Below are 23,562 nucleotides of genomic sequence, written 5' to 3'. Positions count from 1 at the left end.
AGACCTGAAGGCTGACAGATCTGGGTTTGAATCAGGGCAGCAGAACCTGCCAGCTGTGTGGCCTTGGACAAGTCATTACACTCAGCCTTTCGGAGCTAAGCCTCATCATTTATGGAGTGAGGGTCATATTACCCTATTCAGGAGATGCTTGAGAGACTGAAACCGTATAGCATATCATGTAGTATAGTGTTTGGCATGGGGTAGCCACGTGCTGAAATTGTAGAAACTGAATTTCCCAGTTAGATTGCAACTTCTTGGAGGCCTGAGATCATGTTTAAGGAAGGATCTTTGTCAGGGATCCTTCTTCACTTCCTCAACCACTCACTCTGTCCTCCCCTTACCTTCCTCAGCTTCTTCACTCTCTGCCCCTCCCACCAGTTTCATCACCAAAATTCCAATTTGTTCATTTGTTGTTTGTTGTGCTTAATCAATGTTTGGGGTCATTTTGGTTCTGTCCCAGGAGATATTTGGCTACCGGACTCAGAGCTGCCGGAAAACCCTCTGCCTTGCTGGATCTATCTTCTCCTTTGGGATCCTCCCCTTGGTGTTTTACTGGAGACCTGCTTGGCACGTGTGGGCAAATTGCATCCCGTGTTCCTTGCAAGAAGCAGACGTCGTGTTGCTGAGGACAACAGTAAGTGTGTACCTGGTTCTGTACCTGGTGGCCCTTTTCCTGGACACCTTGTTATGGGATGGCTGTGGGGAGATGAACACAAGGCAGGCGGCAGCTGGATGTCCAGCCTCAGGCTCCATCACAGCCTTACGTTTACTTACCAAGAATTCAATAATTTGTGTATGATTGGATTTCATTAAGAAGACCTAATTCATAGGGTATTCCTTTTAAATTGTGATTTTAGTGAATGTCGGAATAGGGAATAACCATGTTAACAGCTAAAAATAATAGTGTGAAGTAGTTAAGTCAGGCTACAGGTTATAACGTTCATACTCATCCTTCTCCCCACCCCTATCCTGACATATCAATGCCTATCCCAGCCCCCCTCCACTGGGGTATCCCTGGGGGAAGGGAAGGTGGGGAGGAGGTGGGAAGTACCCCTCTGAGGAGGATCCTGTCTTCCCCTGCTCCTCTGAGAGAGCCATGGTTATTGATAGGAGTCTGTTGCATCCTGTAGACATGCTAGGGTTTAAAAGTGTGGCCATCTTGTCCCTGAGTAGATTGCCGCTTTCTGCTAATACAAGGTCCTTGTGTTAGGGGAGTTCCCCTGTATTGGCTCTGATAACACTTCCTTCTAGCACTCATTACATTTAGGCGAAGTGCCTTGTTCCTGCTGGACTGTTAGCTCCACAAAAGAAGGGACTATCTCTAACTTGTTAACTGCATCCCTAGTTCTGGCACACGGTAGGGATTCCATACATGTGTGGTGGCTGACAGGCTAAAGTGGACATTCCTCTTGATAGAAGTCAAAGTGCAGTCTCACAGAGGACCCTTTTCGGGCTGACTTTTACTGAGTGTGTCTAACAGTGCGTCAGCCCAAATGACCCAGAATGACAACCAAATTCTTGATAAATCAAACTCTACTGGGCTATTAGCTTCTTTTTTTATGTAGCGACCTCTCTAGATAAACATTCTATTCATTTCAGTGAGAGAAGAGGATAGCAGCAAGTCTTATAACTGGCCCCCAATTTTTTTTACACATTTCACTCTGAGTTGGAGCTAGACCGCAGTGAAACTGGCAGTTGGATGAAGTTTGTCTTTGTTGACCTGCCCCACCTGGGGTCAGCCCCATCCCTCATTTCTGGCTCCTGGTCACTTCAAGAGCCACTCGTTCTATGTCCCAACTGAGCTGACATGTGAACCATATTACAGATGAGAGCTGAGGCAGCTCCACCCAAGTTCAACTATAATTTAACTCAAGATTCTTGGAGAATAGCCTTCAAGACATTAAGAAGGCAAGATGATAGTGGAGTCAGAGCATCTCATATTGATGATGTTGGGCTGGGAGCCCTGCTCCACTGCTGCCTCAAACCATACTTCATGAAGGCTCACAGAATATGCATGAGAGAAGAGTGCCTGGCGCTCACCAAGGAAGATCTCGTCATTTGATTGGGGGAGAAAATGGGGTCTGGAGAGGGTGCATATTTTAGCCACACTCCTTGATGAGTTAGGGGCCTCACCAGGAAGAAGTACCATATATCCCAGTTCGTAGTTCAGGGTTGTCCCCACACAACTGCACATAGATCCCAAACATCAACCAGCATTAGAATCACCTGGAGGGCTTATGAACAGATTGCTGGGCCCCCCTCCCAGAGTTTCTAATTCTTAGATCTGGATTGGGGCTCCAGAGTTTGCATTTTTAACAAGTTCTCAGATGATGCTAATGCTCCTGGTAAGGGACCCTTCCCTTACCCTTACCTTCCCTGTATGGTAAGGGACCATACAGCAAAACTGCTGCAGATAGTCACCACTCCCACTGGTGAGCTTACTTGGTCCTTGGGAGAGGAATAGAGGCCTAGACATTTGCTTTATGGCTCAGCCAATATATATTTATATGGTCTCAAGGGGACTGATCCAGATTTAGCAAAGTGTTGTAAGTGGTCCTGCTGTATACAGCCCTAGTGTCTTGCTGGAGCAGGGGTAGAGAGAGGTTTATTTTCTGGGGCTCAGGGTAGGGATGTAAGGACTTATGGAAGACCACGTCTTTGGGATACTTTCATAGTTCAACCCCTTCCATGTGAACCCAAGGACCTATGAGATTCTTATCTTTTGTTGTGAAAGGAGGATTTGGAAAAGTACTTCACTCTACCCTGCAGGTGCTTTCATTTCGCCCAGCTAGTTCTCAGGGGGTTCTCAATGCTTTTGTTGCAGCAGAAACAACCTCAGAAACAGAAAAGCTTTCTGTCTTTCAGAATGTATCGCCAGACTCTTCAGATCTGACAGCATGTGGTTGGCTGAGCTATAAGCTCCGAGGTTGCTGGCAGAGTCAAGGCACAGAGGGGAGCAAGAGGAAATGAACAAGGAAATGGCAAGGAAGGGAGCAAAATGAAAGAAAAGGAGAGGGAAATAGGTAAAAGAAAAATAAAGAGGGAGAAGAGAGAAAGATCTAGTAAGATACAAGCTACTATGTATGACATAAACTACTATGACATACAACAAGAATGTATTGTACAGCACAGGGAATTATAGCCATTATCTTGTGATAACTTTTAATGGAGTATAATCTGTAAAAATACTGAATCACTATGCTGTACACCTGAAGCTAATATAATATTGTAAATGGACTATACTTCAATAATAAAACCTAAAATTTACAAAGAAAGAAAAGAAGATCTGGTAAGAGTGAAAGAAATAAAAAAATATCAACCAACACGGAGCTGGTCCATTATGGGATTCGGAGTCAAAAGTTTTGACTTCTAGTCCCAGCACCTTAGGTACACGACACCTTAGGTTTGTTACTTAACGTTTCAGGACCTCAGTTTCTCTATCTGTAAAATGGGCCTAGTAAAAGCACTTGTTCTTTCTTGGGTTGGTGTGAGGATGAAGTGAGATTACATATGTAAAAACCATTTACAAACTGTAAAATGCATCATCAAAGACAATTTTGATTGTGTATGTGTTTTTGATATAGCAACTTCACAAGCTTGCTGTACGAAAGCGCTTGCTATAGCCTTGATGCACCCATGTATAATGGCCCTGCTCATCTGGATGCTGTGTCCTTCCCTTATTATCCAGGAGGCCTGGCACTTCGTTCCAGGACAGGAGACATGGGGAAGATGCCCTATAACTAGAAATCCCCAACACTCATATGTGCTCAAGCAGGTCACCTCTCCTAGTTGCATGTGATCAGCTTTGAACTGGACATACAGCAGAAAGATTCAAAAAGGCATCGGCGCCTCAGGGAGCTGCATTCCATCACCCTGCCTCTTTCTTTGGCTCTTTGAAAGTGTATTAAGCCTTTCTCCCATTACACTGCCCTCTGCAACTAATCAGAGCTATTGAAACCAGCTTCAATCTCGTCTTTTTCATCTTGATTTCAACCTTAATTTTTAATTACCTGCTCTTGTGCATCATTTTAAATGGGTTTGCTATGCCAGAGACTCTCCAAATAAATGAGGTGCTAGATTAGTCTTTATGTAATTAGATAAGAACCCGATTATTTCAAACACTTTTGCTATGTGAGCCTTAGATAAAAATAAGCTTTGAGAGTCAATAGATTAAAAGTCTGCTGTAAGGTTATTTGCATTAAAATGATACCTTAAGAAAGATATTATTTGAATTATATTATAATAGCTGTTCAGTAAAGATTTCCCAGTAAGAAAGGCTGGATGACTCTTACCGGAAAATGTGTTGCATATCTGTTTTTCATGTTATTAAAAAATCAGTACTTGGTATTTATCATCAGTCTTACACTGGTAAAATTACAGATCATTATCCCAGATACTGATTAGGTAGTCATTTTTTAACATTAAAAAAATAGTAATGTGATGTGTACTGGCTGAAAATCTTCAGCACCTAGTTTATTTTCTGTTCCCCTCCTCTTATTAAGCACGTCTAAGAGTGAGATTTTTCCAAAAGATAAGAGTAATTACATTTCTATTTTATAATTTAAAAGTGGCATTGTATTCATTATTCATCTACTTCTGAATTTTAACCAATATCTGTGGCGATGCCACATTTCTATGCAAATAACGTGATTTATATTCATTGGTGTTTTGAATTCAGATGCTCCTGATGATTTTCATAGTTTTTATCTTTATTATAATTACATACACATTTTTCCTTCACTGTCACTGTATGTCACATGTTGCCAAAGACTCACAATGTTCAGAGAAGAACTTTGTGATGATTGGCTATTAGGCCTGACTCTGGGCATTTCATTTCAATGTTTTAATGGGGAACATTTCCCCTTCAGTTTCACCGAAAGATGTCAGTGGTAGGGGCTTTAGTTTAAAAACTTAGAAATCCCCCAAATCAGCCATGCAAATGGCATCTTGGGTCCACCAGCCCACCAGGATGCTCATCAGATACCAGCATTTGTGTTCATGTTTCCTGGATCCCTTACTTCCTCCCCTCCCTCCTCTTCTGCAGCCTGGTCTCTCCAAGCCCAGGCTCCACACATTGGCACCACTTTCTAAGGGAATCAGAAAGTTTGTTTTGTCTGTGCTTTTACTCATAAAATTTCTTCTGATATTCCCTATCTCCCCCATTCATTCATTCACTTATTCATTCAACAAGTATTTATTGAGTACCAGTCAAGTACCAGACGTTGTTATAGGCACTGGGAATACAGCTATGAACAAAACAGACAGAAATCCTTGCAGAGGGACATTCTGGAGAGGACTCAACTGATAGACACTTGTACACACTCATACACACATTCTCTATACAGTAAATATAGACAGCAGGTGTTCTATCTCTACTTATTAAAACCTACTCATTCTTCAGCCATATACCACCTTTTCTATTAAATCTTAGTTGATCCAGTCTCTGCCCCAATACCAGAGGGAATTAATTGCCTGTCCTTCCTTCTCTCCTAGCTCTGTATTTGTTAGCTCTGACTGCTGTAGTGCTTTCTGCAGTCTGCCTTCTATTAAAATGCTATTTGCTCTACATTTTATAAAACAGCATCTCATTGATTATATGATTTAATTCTCATAACAACCATAGGAAATGGCATTATCATTTTTATTTTACAGATGAGGATACAGAGAGGACAATAACTTTGCAACCTAGTAAATGTCAGCCAGGATTTCCCTCTCCCTTCCTCCTTCCTTCATAAATCTGATGAGCACAGGTTGTACGCCAGCCACAGTGCTATCTCATGGACAGCGCAGGGGGCAGGGAGTGTAACAGTAAAATCAGGGCTCTTGACTCCACGGAGTTCGTCGAATCAACTACACAAATAAATGCAAAAATCCAACTGTTATAAGTGGTACTTAGGAAGCTTCGTGGTTATTGTAAGATTATAGACAAGGGATTTGATCAAGTCAAGAAAACCAGCAAAGGCTTTCCTGAGCCATCAGAGGATGGTTAGAGAACAGATGTGTGGACACAGCGGGGAGGTGGGGGGAGTTGGGGGGTGTGGGCGGGGAGGGAGTGTGGGATGGATTGGGAAATTGGGATTGACGTATGTGCACTGCCGTGTGTAAAAGAGATAGCTAGTGGGAACCTGCTGTATAGCCCAGGGAGCTCAGCTTGGTGCTCTGTGGTGACCTAGGTGAGTGGGATGGGGGGGAGTGGGGTGGGAGGGAGGTCCAAGAGGGAGGGGATGTATGTATACACGTAGCTGATTCACTTTATTGTACAGCAGAAAGTAATGCAACATTATAAAGCAACTAGACCCCAACATAAAAAAAAAAAGGTGATGGTGGCTGGTGGGGAGGAGCATATGGGGAATGGTCCAGGTAAAGTGGGTAGTGTGGACAAAGAACTTGAACCTGTCTTCTGACTCTCTAAGCCCAGCGCTTTCCCCCACTATACTACATTACTTTTTTTTTTTTTTTTTTTGCCGTACACAGGCCTCTCACTGTTGTGGCCTCTCCCATTGCGGAGCACAGGCTCCGGACGCGCAGGCTCAGCGGCCATGGCTCACGGGCCCAGCCGCTCCGCGGCATGTGGGATCTTCCCGGACCGGGGCACGAACCCGTGTCCCCTGCATCGGCAGGCGGACTCTCAACCACTGCACCACCAGGGAAGCCCTATGCTACATTCCTTTTTATAGCTTTTTCTCCTATTACACTAGAAGCTTTTGGGAGACAGTTGTCGTGGCTTTTCATTCCCCACAATACTTAGCACGTGTCCACAGTGGGTGTTCAATAATTGTTTAATTCAATTACATAAATGAATTAAATCTGTAATAAATGGTCTCATGGTTTCTACCAACACTTTATCACGAAGACCCTAAGGTGAAAAGTCACGGATGAGAATGTAAGAGAAGATAGTATGATTCTTTTAGGTGCTCATTCCTTCTTCTGAATCCTATTCCCCCATCCCCCCATTTTTTTTTAATACGTTTATTTATTTATTTATTTTTGGCTGTGTTGTGTCTTCGTTGCTGTGCATGGGCTTTCTGTAGTTGCGGTGAGCCGGGGTTACGCTTGGTTGGGCTGTGCGGGCTTCTCACTGCGGTGGCTTCTTTTGTTGGGGAGCACGGGCTCTAGGCCCGTTGGCTTCAGTAGTTGTGGCACATGAGCTCAGTAGTTGTGGCTCCCGGGATCTAGAGTGAAGGCTCAGTAGTTGTGGTGCACAGGCTTAGTTGCTCCGCGGCATGTGGGATCTTCCTAGACCAGGGATTGAACCCATGTCCCCTGCATTGGCAGGCGGATTCTTATCCACTGCACCACCACGGAAGTCCCCCCAATCCCCTATTTTAAACCATTTTTTTGTTAGGCATTCAGTCCGAAATCCCTGAGATTCTATGGGCTGGCTTCTCACAGATGATTTTTTTTTAAAGACAAATAGTTCTGAGGCCGTTATCTATTATAAAACAGGGCTATTTCTATTGTGATTTATAGCTTGCAAAGCTTTTGCATATATGTTGTCTCATTTGGTCCTTACTAGTAGAGATTATTTCTTAGCCATTTTACATTGGAGACATAAAGAAGTTCAAAGAAATGCTCATGGTGTTACAGCTGTAAGCAGTGAAAACAAAATTTATGCTGAATTGTTCAGCATTTTTTTTCTTTTTTTTTAACATCTTTATTGGAGTATAATTGCTTTACAATGTTGTGTTAGTTTCTGCTGTATAACAAAGCAAGTCAGCTACATGTATACCTATATCCCCATATCCCCTCCCTCTTGCATCTCCCTCCCACCCTTCCTATCCCACCACTCTAGGTGGTCACAAAGCACCGAGCTCTTCTCCCTGTGCTATGCGGCTGCTTTCCACTAGCTATCTGTTTTACATTTGGTAGTGTATATATGTCCATGCCACTCTCTCACTTCGTCCCAGCTTACCCTTCCCCCTCCCCGTGTCCTCAAGTCCATTCTCTACCTCTGCATCTTTATTCCTGTCCTGCCCCTAGGTTCTTCAGAACCATTGTTTTTTCTTGTTTTAGATTCCATATATATGTTAGCATACGGTATTTGTTTTTCTCTTTCTGAATTACTTCACTATGTATGACAGACCCTAGGTCCATCCATCTCACTACAAATAACTCAATTTCGTTTCTTTTTATGGCTGAGTAATTTTCCATTGTATATATGTGCCACATCTTCTTTATCCATTCATCTGTCGATGGAACCTTAGGTTACTTCCATGTCCTGGCTATTGTAAATAGAGCTGCAATGAACATTTTGGTACATGACTCCTTTTGAATTATGGCTTTCTCAGGGTATATGTCCAGTAATGGGATTGCTGGGTTGTATGGTAGTTCTATTTTTAGTTTTTTGACGAACCTCCATACTTTCTTCCATAGTGGCTGTATCAATTTACATTCCCACCAACAGTGCAAGAGGGTTCCCTTTTCTCCACACCCTCTCTAGCATTTATTGTTTGTAGATTTTTTGATGATGGCTATTTTTACCAGAGTGAGGTGATACCTCATTGTAGTTTTGATTTGCATTTCTCTAATGATTAGTAGCATCGTTTCATGTGTTTTTTAACAATCTGTGTATCTTCTTTGGAGAAATGTCTATTTACGTCTTCTGGCCATTTTTGGATTGGGTTGTTTGTTATTTCTTATTGAGCTGCATGAGCTGCTTGTATATTTTGGAGATTAGTCCTTTGTCAGCTGCTTTGTTTGAAAATATTTTCTCCCATTCTGAGGGTTGTCTTTTTGTCTTGTTTATGGTTTCCTTTGCTGTGAAAAAGCTTTAAAGTTTCATTAGGGCCCATTTGTTTATTTTTGTTTTTATTTCCATTTCACTAGGAGGTGGGTCAAAAAGGATCTTGCTGTGATTTATATCATGAAGTGTTCTGCCTATGTTTTCCTCTAAGAGTTTTATAGTGTCTGAACTTACATTTAAGTCTTTAATCCATTTTGACTTTATTTTTTGTGTATGCCATTAGGAAATGTTCTAATTTCATTCTTTTACATGTAGCTGTCCAATTTTCCCAGTGTCACTTATTGAAGAGGCTGTCTTTTCTCCATTGTATATTCTTGTCTCCTTTATCAAAGATAAGGTGACCAAATGTGCATGGGTTTATCTCTGGGCTTTCCATCCTGTTCCATTGATCTATATTTCTGTTTTTGTGCCAGTACCATATTGTCTTGATTACTGTAGCTTGTAGTATAGTCTGAAGCCAGGGAGCCTGATTCCTCCACCTCCATTTTTCTTTCTCAAGATAGCTTTGGCTATTCGGGGCTATTTTGTGTTTCCATACAATTTGTGAAATTTTTTGTTCTAGTTCTGTGAAAAATGCCATTGGTAGTTTGATAGGGATTGCATTGAATCTGTAGATTGCTTTGGGTAGTATAGTCATTTTCACGATATTGATCCTTCCAATCCAAGAACATGGTATATCTCTTCATCTGTTTGTATAGTCTTTAATTTCTTTCATCAATGTCTTATAGTTTTCTGCATACAGGTCTTTATTCACCTTAGGTAGGTTTATTCCTAATTATTCTATTCTTTTTGTTATAATGGCAAATGGGAGTGTTTCCTTAATTTCCCCTTCAGATTTTTTATCATTAGTGTATAGGAATGCAAGAGATTTCTGTGCCTTAATTTTGTATCCTGCTACTTTACCAAATTCATTGATTAGTAGTTTTCTGGTAGCCTCTTTAGGATTCTCTATATATAGTATCATGTCATCTGCAAACAGTGACAGCTTTACTTCTTTTTCGATTTGGATTCCTTTTATTTCTTTTTCTTCTCTGATTTCTGTGGCTAAAACTTCCAAAACTATGTGGAATAATAGTGGTGAGAGTGGACATCCTTGTCTTGTTCCTGAACTTAGAGGAAATGATTTCAGTTTTTCTCCAGTGAGAATGATGTTGGCTGTGGGTTTGTCATATATGGCCTTTATTATGTTGAGGTAGGTCCCCTCTCTGCCTACTCTCTGGAGGGTTTTTATCATTAGTGGGTGTTGAATTTTGTCAAATGCTTTTTCTGCATCTAGTGAGATTATCATATGGTTTTTATCCTTCAGTTCTTTAACAGGGTTTATCACATTGATTGATTTGCGTATATTGAAGAATCCTTGCATTCCTGGGATAAACCCCACTTGATCATTTTAAGATAATAACTAGGATTATGATTGATAACATTATGCCAGGACTATCAGAATTCCAGAATTTTAATGTGCTGTTGGATTCTGTTTGCTAGTATTTTGTTGAGGATTTTACCATCTATGTTCATCAGTGATATTGGTCTGTAGTTTTCTTTTTTTGTGATATCCTTGTCTGGTTTTGGTATCAGGGTGATGGTGGCCTCCTAGAATGAGTTTGGGAGTGTTCCTCCCTCTGCTATATTTTGGAAGAGTTTGAGAAGGATAGGTGTTAGCTGTTCTCTAAGTATTTGATAGAATTCGCCTGTGAAGCCATCTGGTCCTGGGCTTTTGTTTGTTAGAAGATTTTAAATCACAGTTTCAATTTCAGTGCTTGTGATTAGGCTGTTTATATTTTCTATTTCTTCCTGGCTTAGTCTCAGAACATTGTGCTTTTCTAAGAATTTGTCCATTTCTTCTAGGTTGTCCATTTTATTGGCGTATAGTTGCTTGTAGTAATCCCTCATGATCTTTTGTATTTCTGCAGTGTCAGTTGTTACTTCTCCTTTTTCATTTCTAATTCTGTTGATTTGAGTCTTCTCCCTTTTTCTCTTGATGAGTCTGGCTAATGGTTTATCAATTTTGTTTATCTTCTCAAAGAACCAGCTTTTAGTTTTATTGATCTTTGCTCTCATTTCCTTCATTTCTTTTTCATTTAGTTCAGATCTGATCTTTATTGTTTCTCTCCTTCTGCCAACTTTGGGTTTTTTTTTTTTTTGTACTTCTTTCTCTAATTGCTTTAGGTGTAAGGTTATGTTGTTTAATTGAGATGTTTCTTATTTCTTGAGGTAGGATTGTATTGCTATAAACTTCCCTCTTAGAACTGCTTTTGCTGAATCGCATAGGTTTTGTCTTGATTACTGTAGCTTGTAGTATAGTCTGAAGCCAGGGAGCCTGATTCCTCCACCTCCATTTTTCTTTCTCAAGATAGCTTTGGCTATTCGGGGCTGTTTTTCATTGAAAAAAAAATTTTCATTGTTTTCAATGAAAACATGGTCGTGTTTTCATTGTCATTTATTTTTAGGTATTGTTTGATTTTCTCTTTGATTTCTTCAGTGATCTCTTGGTTATTTAGTAGTGTATTGTTTAGTCTCCATGTGTTTGTATTTTTTACAGATTTTTTCCTGTAATTGATATCTAGGCTCATACCAGTGTGGTTGGAAAAGATACTTGATACTATTTCAATTTCCCTAAATTTACCAGGGCTTGATCTGTGATGCAAGATACGATCTATCCTGGACAATGTTCCATGAGCATTTGAGAAGAATGTGTATTCTGTTGTTTTTGGTTGGAATGTCCTATAAATATCAGTTAAGTCCATCTTGTTGAATGTGTCATCTAAAGCTTGTGTTTCCTTATTTATTTTCATTTTGGATGATCTGTCCATTGGTGAAAGTGGAGTGTTAAAGTCCCCTACTATTATTGTGTTACTGTCAAGTTCCCCTTTTTTGGCTGTTAGCATTTGCCTTATGTATTGAGGTGCTCCTATGTTGGGTGCATAAATATTTACAATTGTTATAGCTTCTTCTTGGATTGGTCCCTTGATCATTATGTAGTGTCCTTCTTTGTCTCTTGTAATTGTCCTTATTTTAAAGTCTATTTTGTCTGATATGAGAACTGCTACTCCAGATTTCTTTTGATTTCCATTTGCATGGAATATGTTTTTCCATTCCCTCACTTTCAGTCTGTATGTGTCCCTAGGTCTGAATTGGATCTCTTGTAGACAGAATATATACAGTTCTTGTTTTTGTATCCATTCAGCCAGTGTATGTCTTTTGGTTGGAGCATTTAATCCATTTACATTTAAGGTAATTATTGATATGTATGTTCTTATTACCATTTTCTTAATTGTTTTGGGTTTGTACTCTGTAATGGCCTATATGGGAAAAGAATCTACCAAAGAGTGGATATATGTTTACATATAACTGATTCACTTTGCTCTACACCTGAAACTTACACAACATTGTAATCAACTATACTGCAATAAAAATTTAAAAGGAAAGAATAACAACTGATCATATAGGCTCTTTTCAATCTGCTTTGCTGGAACTTTTCAAAAGGAATATCAGATTGAACTTTTAAAAGGCCTCTCAAGCCAGGAAAGTCAAATAAGGACTTGCCATCAGACTCTGACTGCAATACGTACAGATTTGGGTAAATTCCTCTCTTCTTGAGGCCCCCAAACTATCTTGAGGTTCCTGCACTTGACAGGGACTGACCTTCCTTACTCACCTGGTAAGACTTCTGGAAACCCTGTATGCATGGTACTAGGTAAATATTTCCAAGAGTCATTATTGGCTCCATAAAGTCAATCTTAGTACTTTAAAGCTGTCTTGTCATATCTGAGTCAATGATGCCTCTGTCAAATATGACATTTCAGTCAACGCCTTGATAATATAACCAATGTTTCCAATTGTGTCCTGTTATAAGGAGAACAGATTCTTATTGAACTTATGCAAGTAACTATATTGCCATGAAAATAAGAATACTCACTAAAGAGTTTCCAAATTCTGGAGGGATCAGGTAGGGAGAAAAAGAGAAATGTTCTATCTTTGTTTACAAAGTTATCATTTATCAAATTGCTGCCAGTCATAGATAGCTTGAGAGAAACGTTTTCCTTAAATCTGGAAAAGCAAAACATAAAAGAACCAGCAATGTTTTAAACAAACATTATAATCATCCTGTACAGTTCATTCAGTCCTGTGGAATTAATTCTTGATCCTTTGTTAGCACTTTTTTGAAGCCATCTGTTTCTTCATTAGAGTTCTGTAAATTCTTACCCAATTCAGTAGTATGATCTGAGAGTTTATCAGAAAACTGTACTCTAGACAAAGTATCAGAGGCCTTTCTGAATCTCTGTAAGGATGAAACGTATTTGTAAAAGCATCAAAGTAAAACAATAACTGTCTATAAATGACAAAAGAGTTAAAATGTAAAATAGGTAGCTAGTGGGAAGCAGCCACATAGCACAGGGAGATCAGCTCGGTGATTTATGACCACCTAGAGGGGCGGGATATGGAGGGTGGGAGGGAGACGCAAGAGGGAGGGGATATGAGGGAATATGTATACATAGAGCTGATTCACTTTGATATACAGCAGAAACTAACACACCATTGTAAAGCACTTATACTCCAATAAAGATGTTAAAAAAAAATGCATGGTTAAAGTGCTGATTACAGTGCAATTGACAAGGAAATTAAGTTATCTCTGTGACATACACCATTTAAAGATAATAACTAGGATTATGATTGATAACATTATGCCAGGACCATCAGAATTCCAGAAATTTCATAGTTTCTATAATACTTATATACCTCTACAGACACAACATAAAGCAGGCTTAGCATTACTTCTTTTTTTGACAATCCCTCCTGTGTGATTTAACATGTCAAATAAGCTTAATTAGTTTAACATCTCCCTTTTTATAAGGAGAGAGGACAAATCTCTGAGATATTTCAGGGGCCTTCTGAAACATCTCATATCTCAAAGTTAGATCTAAGTTAAAAAGACTTCATTTAGAATTTGATTTTGGGAAGTTTGTCAAAAATATGAAAATTTTGCTTTTAAACACTTGGTCAAATAGGATCATAAGTCACTGTGAAATAATGCTTGGTTATTCACTTAAACAAAATAAGAATGAAATACTTCATAGGTAAATATAAATGTTATATAGTTGTAAATAGTCTTAGCTACAAAGTACAGAATCTTTGTTTTTCTAGACAGATTACATTAAGGTAAAGAAATCTTTGTTTACAATTTCTCATTAAGACCAGACCATTAATCTCAAAACACTTTGTCCTTTTAACAGAAAACCAAATTTTGTACCAGCTTACTTTTGATATTAAAATTTATTCATTCCAACTTTAACCAGTCCTGATGGCACATAAAATTCCTCTCTAAAGACTCTTTTTTTTTTTCTCTTTTTTGCGGTACGCGGGCCTCTCACTGCTGCAGCCTCTCCCGTTGTGGAGCACAGGCTCCAGATGCACAGGCTCAGCAGCCATGGCTCACGGGCCCAGCCGCTCCACGGCATGTGGGATCTTCCCGGACCGGGGCACGAACCCGCGTCCCCTCCATCGGCAGGCGGACTCTCAACCACTGCGCCACCAGGGAAGCCCCTAAAGACTCTTTTTTTTCCCCACAAATTTTCTACAACTTTCTATGTCTGTTTTAATTTCCCCCTTTTTTTCTTTCTCATTTAGAACTAACCAGCTTTAGGACAAAATTACTTTCTTTTCCCTTAACAAAATGTATTTCAATTTTTTGTACCTTTAAAATTATTTTCCTTGAATATGAAATGTTTTCCTTATTAATGTTAATAGTTTAAATTACGTATATTAATTAGAATTTTTAAGCTTTAGAAACCTTAATTTTTAGTAAAAACTAAGAAATAAGCAATTATGAACTGTCTTTTCTAGTAGTATTCTGTAGATTGGCAAACTTATAGTTACTTTTTATAATTTTTAAAAATTTGTGCTTTCTTATAGAAAATATTTCAGTGTGGCACCAAAAATATTTATTAATAGTCCCAAATATCTTTTGTTTCTCTGTAAAAGGAAGTCTGTATTCAGTAATTAATGTTTCAGTACCTTATTTTGTTTGGAAATGATTTAGGTATTTAATAAATTTCCATCATTTAACTTAATCTAACAAAACTCTAAAGTTTCCAAAAAGGTTTGGGGGGAACTATTTTGAGATAGACACATCATAAAACATAACTATTCTTAAAGAGTTCACCTAAAAACTCTTATTCATTTACATTTATTTAATGTACGTATGAAAATATCATACTGAATTATTTTTATTGCTGACAAATTTTGTAACAGAGATAAACTTACTTGACTCTTAGTAAACCTAGGTACAATAAAAGTATTATACTTAATGTTGATGACTAAAGGCATGTGTGCATTAATTAAATCAATGAACTTTAATACTGAATATTTCCCAACTCTCTTGAACCTGAAATTTATTTGGGTTACTACTATATTTCTGAGAATTTATTTTATTTAACAGCTTAATTTTTTTAAGGCAATTAAATAGAGCTCTTTTACAAATTAATTTTGACAATACCATCCAAAAGTAGAAGCATACTACATCTATAAGGTACATACGTGGACATACATACATCCAGATAGGCACAGACAGAGTCCCATAGTTTTAGTTTTAAAGCTTTAGTCATGAATCAGGTACAGTAAAAAAAAACTCACGGGCTTCCCTGGTAGCGCAGTGGTTGAGAGTCCCCCTGCCGATGCAGGGGACACGGGTTCGTGCCCCGGTCCGGGAAGATCCCACGTACCGTGGAGCGGCTGGGCCCGTGAGCCACGGCTGCTGAGCTTGCGCGTCCGGAGCCTGTGCTCCGCAACGGGAGAGGCCACAACAGTGAGAGGCCCAAGTACTGCAAAAAAAAAAAAAAAAAAAACTCACTAGTTTATAAATAACAGTTGGAATAAATTACATCTCCTTGCTCAGATGGCTAAAGTCTTTTATTATGTGGGGAGAAGACATCAGCTTTGCATTTGCCCTTGACAAGCAATTTTAAGGAGGTTATTTGGGCAAGAGAGTCCTTCTAGCAATTTGAATTAATAGGCCTCTTCTTTTTTTTTTTTTTTCAGTCTTAGGAACTGGAGATGGTCTAGATAAGAGTTTCCTGAGAAGAGTAGGTAAAACATTTATATTTCAAAGGTACAGGGAGAGAAATGCAAGCTCCTCCTAGAAGGACTTTTGTCCCCTTAGGGTCAGAATTTCTTAAAAAAAATTTTTTTTTCAAAAAATTTTTTTCAAAATGGCCATAATAATCATAGACATTTTCATCAGGCCCCGGGAATTGTTGTTGCCTTCTGTGGGGACCAATCTTGCTGTTATAAAAAGAAAGCTCAGAAAGAGATGGATAGCAAGGAGGAGAGCATTGCAATGGACATTCAGAGGAACAGGAAGGAGCAGAGGGAGAGAGAGAGAGAGAGACAGAGACAGAGAGAGAGAGAGAGAGAGTAAAAGAGACAGAGAGGGAGAGAACTCTCGGAAGCCTCAGAGGAATTTCCAGTTCTGAAATCCTTTGAGATAACTGTGAGTTAGTTTCTCTGAGGGAAGCAATAGTGGATTCATTGTTATGTTTTTCTGAGTCCTCAAAAATACCAGTTGAGATATGCTTCTATTCTTGCCTTACATCCTTTTCTTAACTGACTGCCCAGACAAACTAATTTAGGAATTTCAAAGGAGCCCCATGTTGGCCAATTTTATTGTAAATCATCCCAGGTAATTGTAGTCCAGCAAGACAAATACTTGCAGGACTAAGGCCCATAGTTCTTTTTTTTTTTTTTTTTTTTTTTTTTTTTTTGCTGTACGTGGGCCTCTCACTGTTGTGGCCTCTCCCGTTGCGGAGCACAGGCTCCGGACGCGCAGGCTCAGCGGCCATGGCTCACGGGCCCAGCCGCTCCGCGGCATGTGGGATCTTCCCGGACTGGGGCACGAACCTGTGTCCCCTGCATGGGCAGGTGGACTCTCAAACACTGCGCCACCAGGCAGGCCCAGGCCCGTAGTTCTTATACATAAAACCAGCAGAAGTTTAATGAAGAAGGAGGCTGCCCTTAGAGAGTGAACTTCTCATATTCCAAAAGTAATTATTTACCAGGAAGAAAAAGAAAAAAGGAAAACAAAATCCCAAGAACAGAAGCCGGCAGCCCAAACAAAAGAGGAAGTGAAATCCTGAAGGCCACTTGAACAAAACAGAGAAGATGGGGAGTGAGATCCTGGAGGACAGTAGCTGGTAACAGAGGACACCCTGTCTCCTACCAAGGTGGGAGGTTTCAGTACAGAGGACTTCCAACCAAATTCTGGGACCACTAAGGAGACAATAGAGCTCGACTCTTGCAGGTACCTTACTCAGATCCAAGACAATGTATCCATCCACAATGTATCCATCACCCAAAAAAGAAATTTCTTTTTTCTTTTTCCTAATCAGTATTAGGAGAATACTGATTTCCAAATACCTCTTTGGAACTTCGCAATGGGTTACATTTTCTTTTTAAGGCAAGCTCAGAAGTACTACATGTTGTGGAATGAACTCCTACATAAGAGTCAGTGACTTCCCTGGAGGTCCGGTGGTTAAGACTCCTAGCTTCCACCGAAGGAGGTACGGGTTTGATTTCTACAGGGAACTAAGATCCTGCCGGCAGTGTGGCAAAAAGGATAAAAAGGGGTAGAGGATAAGTCATAGAATTGGCCTCAACTTGAAGTGACCACTACACTGCTTTTAAATTTCAAGAGATGAGGCGCTTATAGCAAGGTTGGAAGAAGATAAACAAGGTCACTCACTTCATTCAATATAAGAGTTAGTCTGGCATTTTCAGGTTCAGAAAGTCCAAGTCCACAGGAAATAAAAAATGCCCAGGGGGCTTCCCTGGTGGCGCAGTGGTTGAGAGTCCGCCTGCCGATGCAGGGGACAGGGGTTCGCGTCCCGGTCTGGGAAGATCTCACATGCTGCAGAGCGGCTGGGCCCGTGAGCCAGGGCCGCTGAGCCTGCGCGTCCGGAGCCTGTGCTCCGCAACGGGAGAGACCACAACAGTGAGAGGCCCGCGTACCGCAAAAAAAAAAAAAAAAAAAAAGGTTTGCTTCTTTATTTTTCTGTCCAGGTCAAACCTAAGTCATCTGTATACATTCCATTCTTTGAAATCCACTCTTGAGTTATTTTAAATCCTACTCTTTCAGAGTTCAAGGACTGGTCTGGTTAATTCTCTTGGTAAAGAGGAGGTAAAGAGGTTACTTGAGGTGTTAAAATGTCTAGATTTGCCAGGCAAACAATTTGGACTATCTGCATTACAAAGCACTTATTTAACATGGTAGGTCTTCTGGTGCATTTAAGTATGTTATAGATCATTAACTGCTTGAGAGAGCTGGGAAACAGACTGAAGTGGAAATAGCTGTTTCCAGGTAAACACACTTCTTTCCCAGAAAGGAAAAATAGACTCCTAGAGATTCTAAAGTTTCCTTAAAGGGGAAAGAAGTTCCTAGTTACAGAAAAATCTCAGGAGAAACATACTGTGGAAATGAGGTACAGAGCTACACCCAACCAATATTTGTCACACCCAGCTACGGGCCAGACCTCGGACCGGGTCATGCACATTATGCATTTAATTCTTCAAGCATCCATGAACTGTGCAGCATCACCCCCACTTCCTGGATAAAGAAAATTAGGTTCAGAGAGTTGCAATGATTTTTCAATTTGGTTTGGAGCTGAGATTTGAACTCACAAAGGAGCCCATGTTCTTTCCATACTGGACAACACCAAGCTGAAAATGGAGAGAAGTTGATGAGGTCACCCACAGTGACCACTTCACAGTGACACATTTTCCCTCCCTTTCTTTTTTTTTTTTAAATTTATTTATTGGTTTATTTATTTATTTTTGACTGCATTGGGTCTTTGCTGCTGCACGCAGGCTTCTCATTGCGGTGGCTTCTCTTGTTGCAGAGTACAGGGTGTAGGCACATGGGCTTCAGTAGTTGTGGCACATGGGCTCAGTAGTTGTGGCTTACAGGCTTAGTTGCTCCACGGCAACTAATGTGGGATCTTCCCAGACCAGGGATCAAACCCACGTCCCCTGCATTGGCAGGCGTATTCTTAACCATTGCCCCACCAGGGAAGTCCCTCCCTCCCTCTCTTTGCCTTCTTTTCCCCCTTAAAAAGTTGGATGAATTTCTTTTTTTTAATTAAAAAATTTTTAAATTATATAATTTTTAAAGGTTACTTTTCATTTGTAGTTATTAAAATATGCATTTTACCGAGTCCTTAACAGAGTAGTAAACAAGAGAAAAGCCAGTGATACTACCTTATTCTAAGAAAAATGTCTCACTGTGGCATATTTATTTAACCTATAGATTTCTACTTTACATTATACAGAATTACGAGTTAAAAGACCCCAGAGGTAAAAGCGATGACAGGAATGGAGCTTAGAGGCAAATATATCCAAGCACCTTCAATTTAACGATGCTACAGACTGTGATAAGATGAATTCCAGCCTTTAATGCTCGCCTAGACTAAAGCATGCAGTTGGTGCATTGGATTAACACTGGCGTGTGGGAGCTGGGGAGTTTCAATGGTTCAATTTGCTTTTCCCTTTTTAGGGATTACAGTCTAGAGGTCTGTTTGCTTTCACACTGGGCTAAAGGGTGACAGCTTGATTTGGGGAATCAGATTTTCTGTTGCTAAGAGATAGAAATTCTGAGCAACTGGACGCTATTTGTTACAGAGTGTAGAATTCAAGGTGATATTTATTTATCGATTTATTAACATTTTATTTATTTATTTTATTTTATTTTTGGCTGTGCTGTGTGTTAGTTGCAGCATGCAGGACCTTCGTTGAGGCATGCAGGATCTTTCCTTGCCGTGTGCGAGTACAGGCTTCTCTCTAGTTGTGGCATGCGGGTTTTCTCTCTCTAGTTGTGGCTCGTGGGCTCCAGGGCACATGGGCTCTGTAGTTTTGCAGCACGTGGCTCTCTTGTTGAGGTGTGCAAGCTCAGTATTTGTGGCGTGGGCTTAGTTGCCCCGTGGCATGGGGGATCTTAGTTCCCCAACCAGGGATTGAACCCGTGTCCCCTGTATTGGAAGGCAGATTCTTTACTACTGGACCACCAGGGAAGTCCCTCAAGGTGATTTTTATACATGAGTCACAAACACCGTGGGGACGACTTGTTGAAACAAAGAGGAAGGAGCCAAGATATAGCGTGGGAAAACCCGACCTCAGGTCTCTGTTCCCTCCTGCTCCCCATACCAGACTGGCTTGGGCAATTCTAAGCCTTGTTGATGAAGAGTTTTCTCATCTGCAAAATGGATACCATAGTTTTGCCTTTGGAGAATTGTGAGCCTAAAATAGGAAAACTGACACAAAAAGTGTTTATAAACTGCAAAGCAATCATTTGAAAATTAGTAGTTAGTGTTATTTTGCTTCATTTAAGAGGACCAAGAGGAGCTTATCTTCCTTATTGTTCTCACTTGGTGGCCTGAGGTCTCTGGTCCTGATGCCATTTTTATAATTTGTGTTCCTATTTACCTACAAATTATGTGTTTTCTTATAAAGTTTTTCATTGAAACTTTGTTCTTTGGCAATCCTAGTTCAGGCTGGATATAAAAGTGTCAGTCCTGTCAAATTGTATTGTTGAACAATGAATGTAGAATAGAGCAGAGGGTAAGATGGGACTCTGGAAGGGCTAGGGGATGAGGGTGTCAAACCCCTGCTCTAATGTTTACCAACCGCAACTTAGTTTCCTCACTTGTAGAATGGGGTTGGTAATGAACAGTAACTACCTCATAGGGTTTTTAAACTTTAAATGAAAGAACACACATGTGGCATTATGTGCCTAGAACATAATAAGTGCTAAACAAATATTGTTTTTATTACTGTTATTATTAGAAACTCAAAATTGTTCTCAGAACAGAGACCACATGACCTTTTGATGTGGTCAAAGGCAAAGCTGTATAATGCTGAGCTATGTCAAGGTGTGTTCTAGGGAGTTGTTAGCACATTCCACAGTATCTAGAACATGTCCACAAGTTCAGTGGCTTAGTCATTGGAAATGTAGCCATTTTGGTCATTCTTAGGCTTTGAAGGTAACTCCATACACATTTGATTTGATTTAATTTAGTCATCTTTTCAAAAAATGCGGTAATAGCCAATTTTACTGGTTTTTAAAATTAATTCATTAACTTCCAAATTTCTACTAAGATTTTTTTTCCCCTTCCCCTCCTCGCTCTCCCACCCCTCCTTTCCTCTCTTTTTCTTTTCTTTCTATAACCTCCTTCACTTTCCCTCCCCTCCCTACTTCGTTTGCTTTGCTTTTCCCTCTCATCTCCCTTTTCTCACTGCTCTCTCCCTCTCCTTCTCTCTCTCTCAGAATCTGTGCCAGGCCTGGCTGGAGCACAGACATCCATCAAACATGATCCCTACCCACAGTCCAAGAGGGGTGATAAGGTGAGGGGGCAAAGGGCAATGCCATGAGGTAGAATGTGGTGAGAATCTCAAATACCCTGATGGTTTAGAGGACAGATCACCCAGAGAAATTAGGGAGGTTCCCATGACATGAACTTTGAGCCAGACCCTGAAGGATGGTTAAGATCTAGCCCCATGAGGTTGGATTTCCATGGTGTGTCAGCTTGGATTTTTCTCCCTTTTTCTTAGCTCTATAGTTCTTCCAGGCTACTTTGTAGCAATTTGAGTCTAAAGCATCACCTGCCGCTGGAACCCAAAGGTCTAGGAGGAGCTTCAAGCTGTGACAAGACTCCCAATGGATTCATCTGAGGTTAACCCAACCTGGACCCTGGAGTCTTCTCAAACGTCCATTGATGAAAATTCCCAGGCAATTCCAGTTGCCTCTCAACCTATGTCTGAAGTGTTAATAAAGAACCTCAGTAACCTGACGCCCAACCCTAGTATCAAATTGCCATTCATTCTACCAGAATGTCTACCTCAGCCAACTGGGCGGTTACTTGGTGAAACCATACCCTATAGGAGAGGGGTGAGGACCGTGTTAACTGATCGGGGAGATAAAATAGAACGTCTGATTCAATCTGTTAAAAAAAGCTACAGCACAGGAGTTCCTCGGTCTGACTCTCAAAGAGAACCATGGCAGAATAATGTTGACACTCAGTCAAGAGGGCAAAGATTTAGAAGTAGCTGTCGTTTTTGCTGGTTTCAGAGATCCTTCTGAGGATAATTATGAGAATTAGTACAACAATAAGTATTACAGTAATTATGACATGGAGTCGAAGGAGCCATAAACCTTATTCTTGTACTATTTTTTCTTCCTGGTAATTTTAGGATCATTATGAAGCTTGGGAAAGATTGTGCACCAATATTTTGATAACCTATATTACAAGTTCTGTGATGTCCATTTTTCTTGCATCTCTTTACTACCTTAATACAGTAACTTATAAGGAATCTATGTAGCTTGCATTTGAATGACTTGAATATATTTTAGTTCCACTTTGTGAAACAAATTAACTTGTGTGGAAGGAAAGTGAAGAAAACGTTGAGTGGCTTGACCACAGCATTATCAGAACAGCGTGTTGAATTGTAATAAAAATTTTTGATGTGCTGTTTCAATTTTCAGTAGCAAATAAATGTGTTTATAGGGGATCTTATTAAAATTTGAGACTTATTTGAGTACCTTTAAAAAAATTCTTGTTATTTTAGACTTGTTTTTTTCTTTTTTTTTTTTCCTACGGTATGCGGGCCTCTCACTGCTGTGGCCTCTCCCGTTGCGGAGCGCAGGCTCAGCGGCCATGGCTCACGGGCCCAGCTGCTCTGCGGCATGTGGGATCTTCCCAGACCGGGGCACGAACCCGTGTCCCCTGCATCGGCAGGCGGACTCTCAACCACTGCGCCACCAGGGAAGCCCTAGACTTGTTTTTGCTGGCTATGTATTAACTGAATAATACTTATCCCCATCATAGTCCCAGGGTGTAAATATCCAGCATTCTAATATTTTGTGATATTGTCCTGTTGGGAAGGAAGTTTATACATTTGGGTAAGGTTAGAAAACAAGGGCACAGATATTTGCACATATTAACCTCTTGGAAGAAGTTATCAGTTGGTCTTGGTTGGAGGGAATTGAAAGAATGATAGTGGTATATAATACTAAGGGAAGATGCAGCCCCAATGGTGTTTTAGTTCAGTTATTTTCTTTCATAACCTAAGTGTACACAGACCTGGATTTCTTTGTGGGATAAAAGAGATACATAAAACTCATCTTCTGCCATCCAACTATCTTTTGTTCGCTTAAAAAATATATTAAAGAATTGGATACATGGGACTTCCCTGGCGGTCCAGTGGTTAGGACCCCTGCTCTTTCACTGCCCAGGGCCTGGGTTTGATCCCTGATTGGGGAACTAAGATCCCACAAGCTGTGTGGTGTGGCCCAAAAAAAAGAGAATCCAGTTGCAAAGCAACTAGAGACCTGGTGGTATTCAGAATGAAGCAGAAACAGCCCAAACCTGTGCAAACAAATGGCAAAGAAGTTCAACAGTGATGTTAAAAAGGGATATTAAATATTAATATCCACCAAGGTAGGTCTTCAGAGGTTGTCCTACTTAGAACTACTCAAACCATCATGGTCTACAGCATGGGTGAATGTGGGTGGTCTTGAGGTTTTGTTAAACTTGCAAGCTCTTCCTAGAGGCAAGGCCGTCTTGACTGCTGTATGCATTTGAAAACCATTGACTAGTGAAAAAACTTATTTGTTGTAATCATGTTAAATGTATTTAAAAAAAAAAAAAGATCTAGCCCCATGAAGACTTAAAGAGAGGAGAGAAGGATGTGCATTCCAGGCTGAGGAAGCAGCAGGAGCAAAGGCATGGAGGTGGGCCGCTCCTGAGGAAAATCAGTGTAAGAGATTAGCTACAACAACT

At 40.2% G+C, this 23,562-nt stretch overlaps 1 protein-coding gene across 1 annotated transcript in view; it reads left to right on the top strand.

The window, feature by feature from the left end:
* The first annotated feature begins 430 nt into the window (after positions 1 to 430).
* ATP13A4 (ATPase 13A4) overlaps positions 431 to 23,562 on the top strand; it is a 99,969-nt gene continuing 76,837 nt past the window's right edge. The window contains exon 1 of the mRNA XM_032629402.1: positions 431 to 634. Coding sequence (XP_032485293.1) covers positions 431 to 634 — 204 coding nt within the window. The remainder of the gene's footprint in view (positions 635 to 23,562) is intronic.

The sequence above is a fragment of the Phocoena sinus genome, chromosome 4, assembly GCF_008692025.1.
Source record: "Phocoena sinus isolate mPhoSin1 chromosome 4, mPhoSin1.pri, whole genome shotgun sequence".
In the NCBI taxonomy this organism is placed as follows: domain Eukaryota; kingdom Metazoa; phylum Chordata; class Mammalia; order Artiodactyla; family Phocoenidae; genus Phocoena; species Phocoena sinus.
Note: the sequence above shows the minus strand (reverse complement) of the source record. Positions and strands in the feature narration are given on the sequence as shown.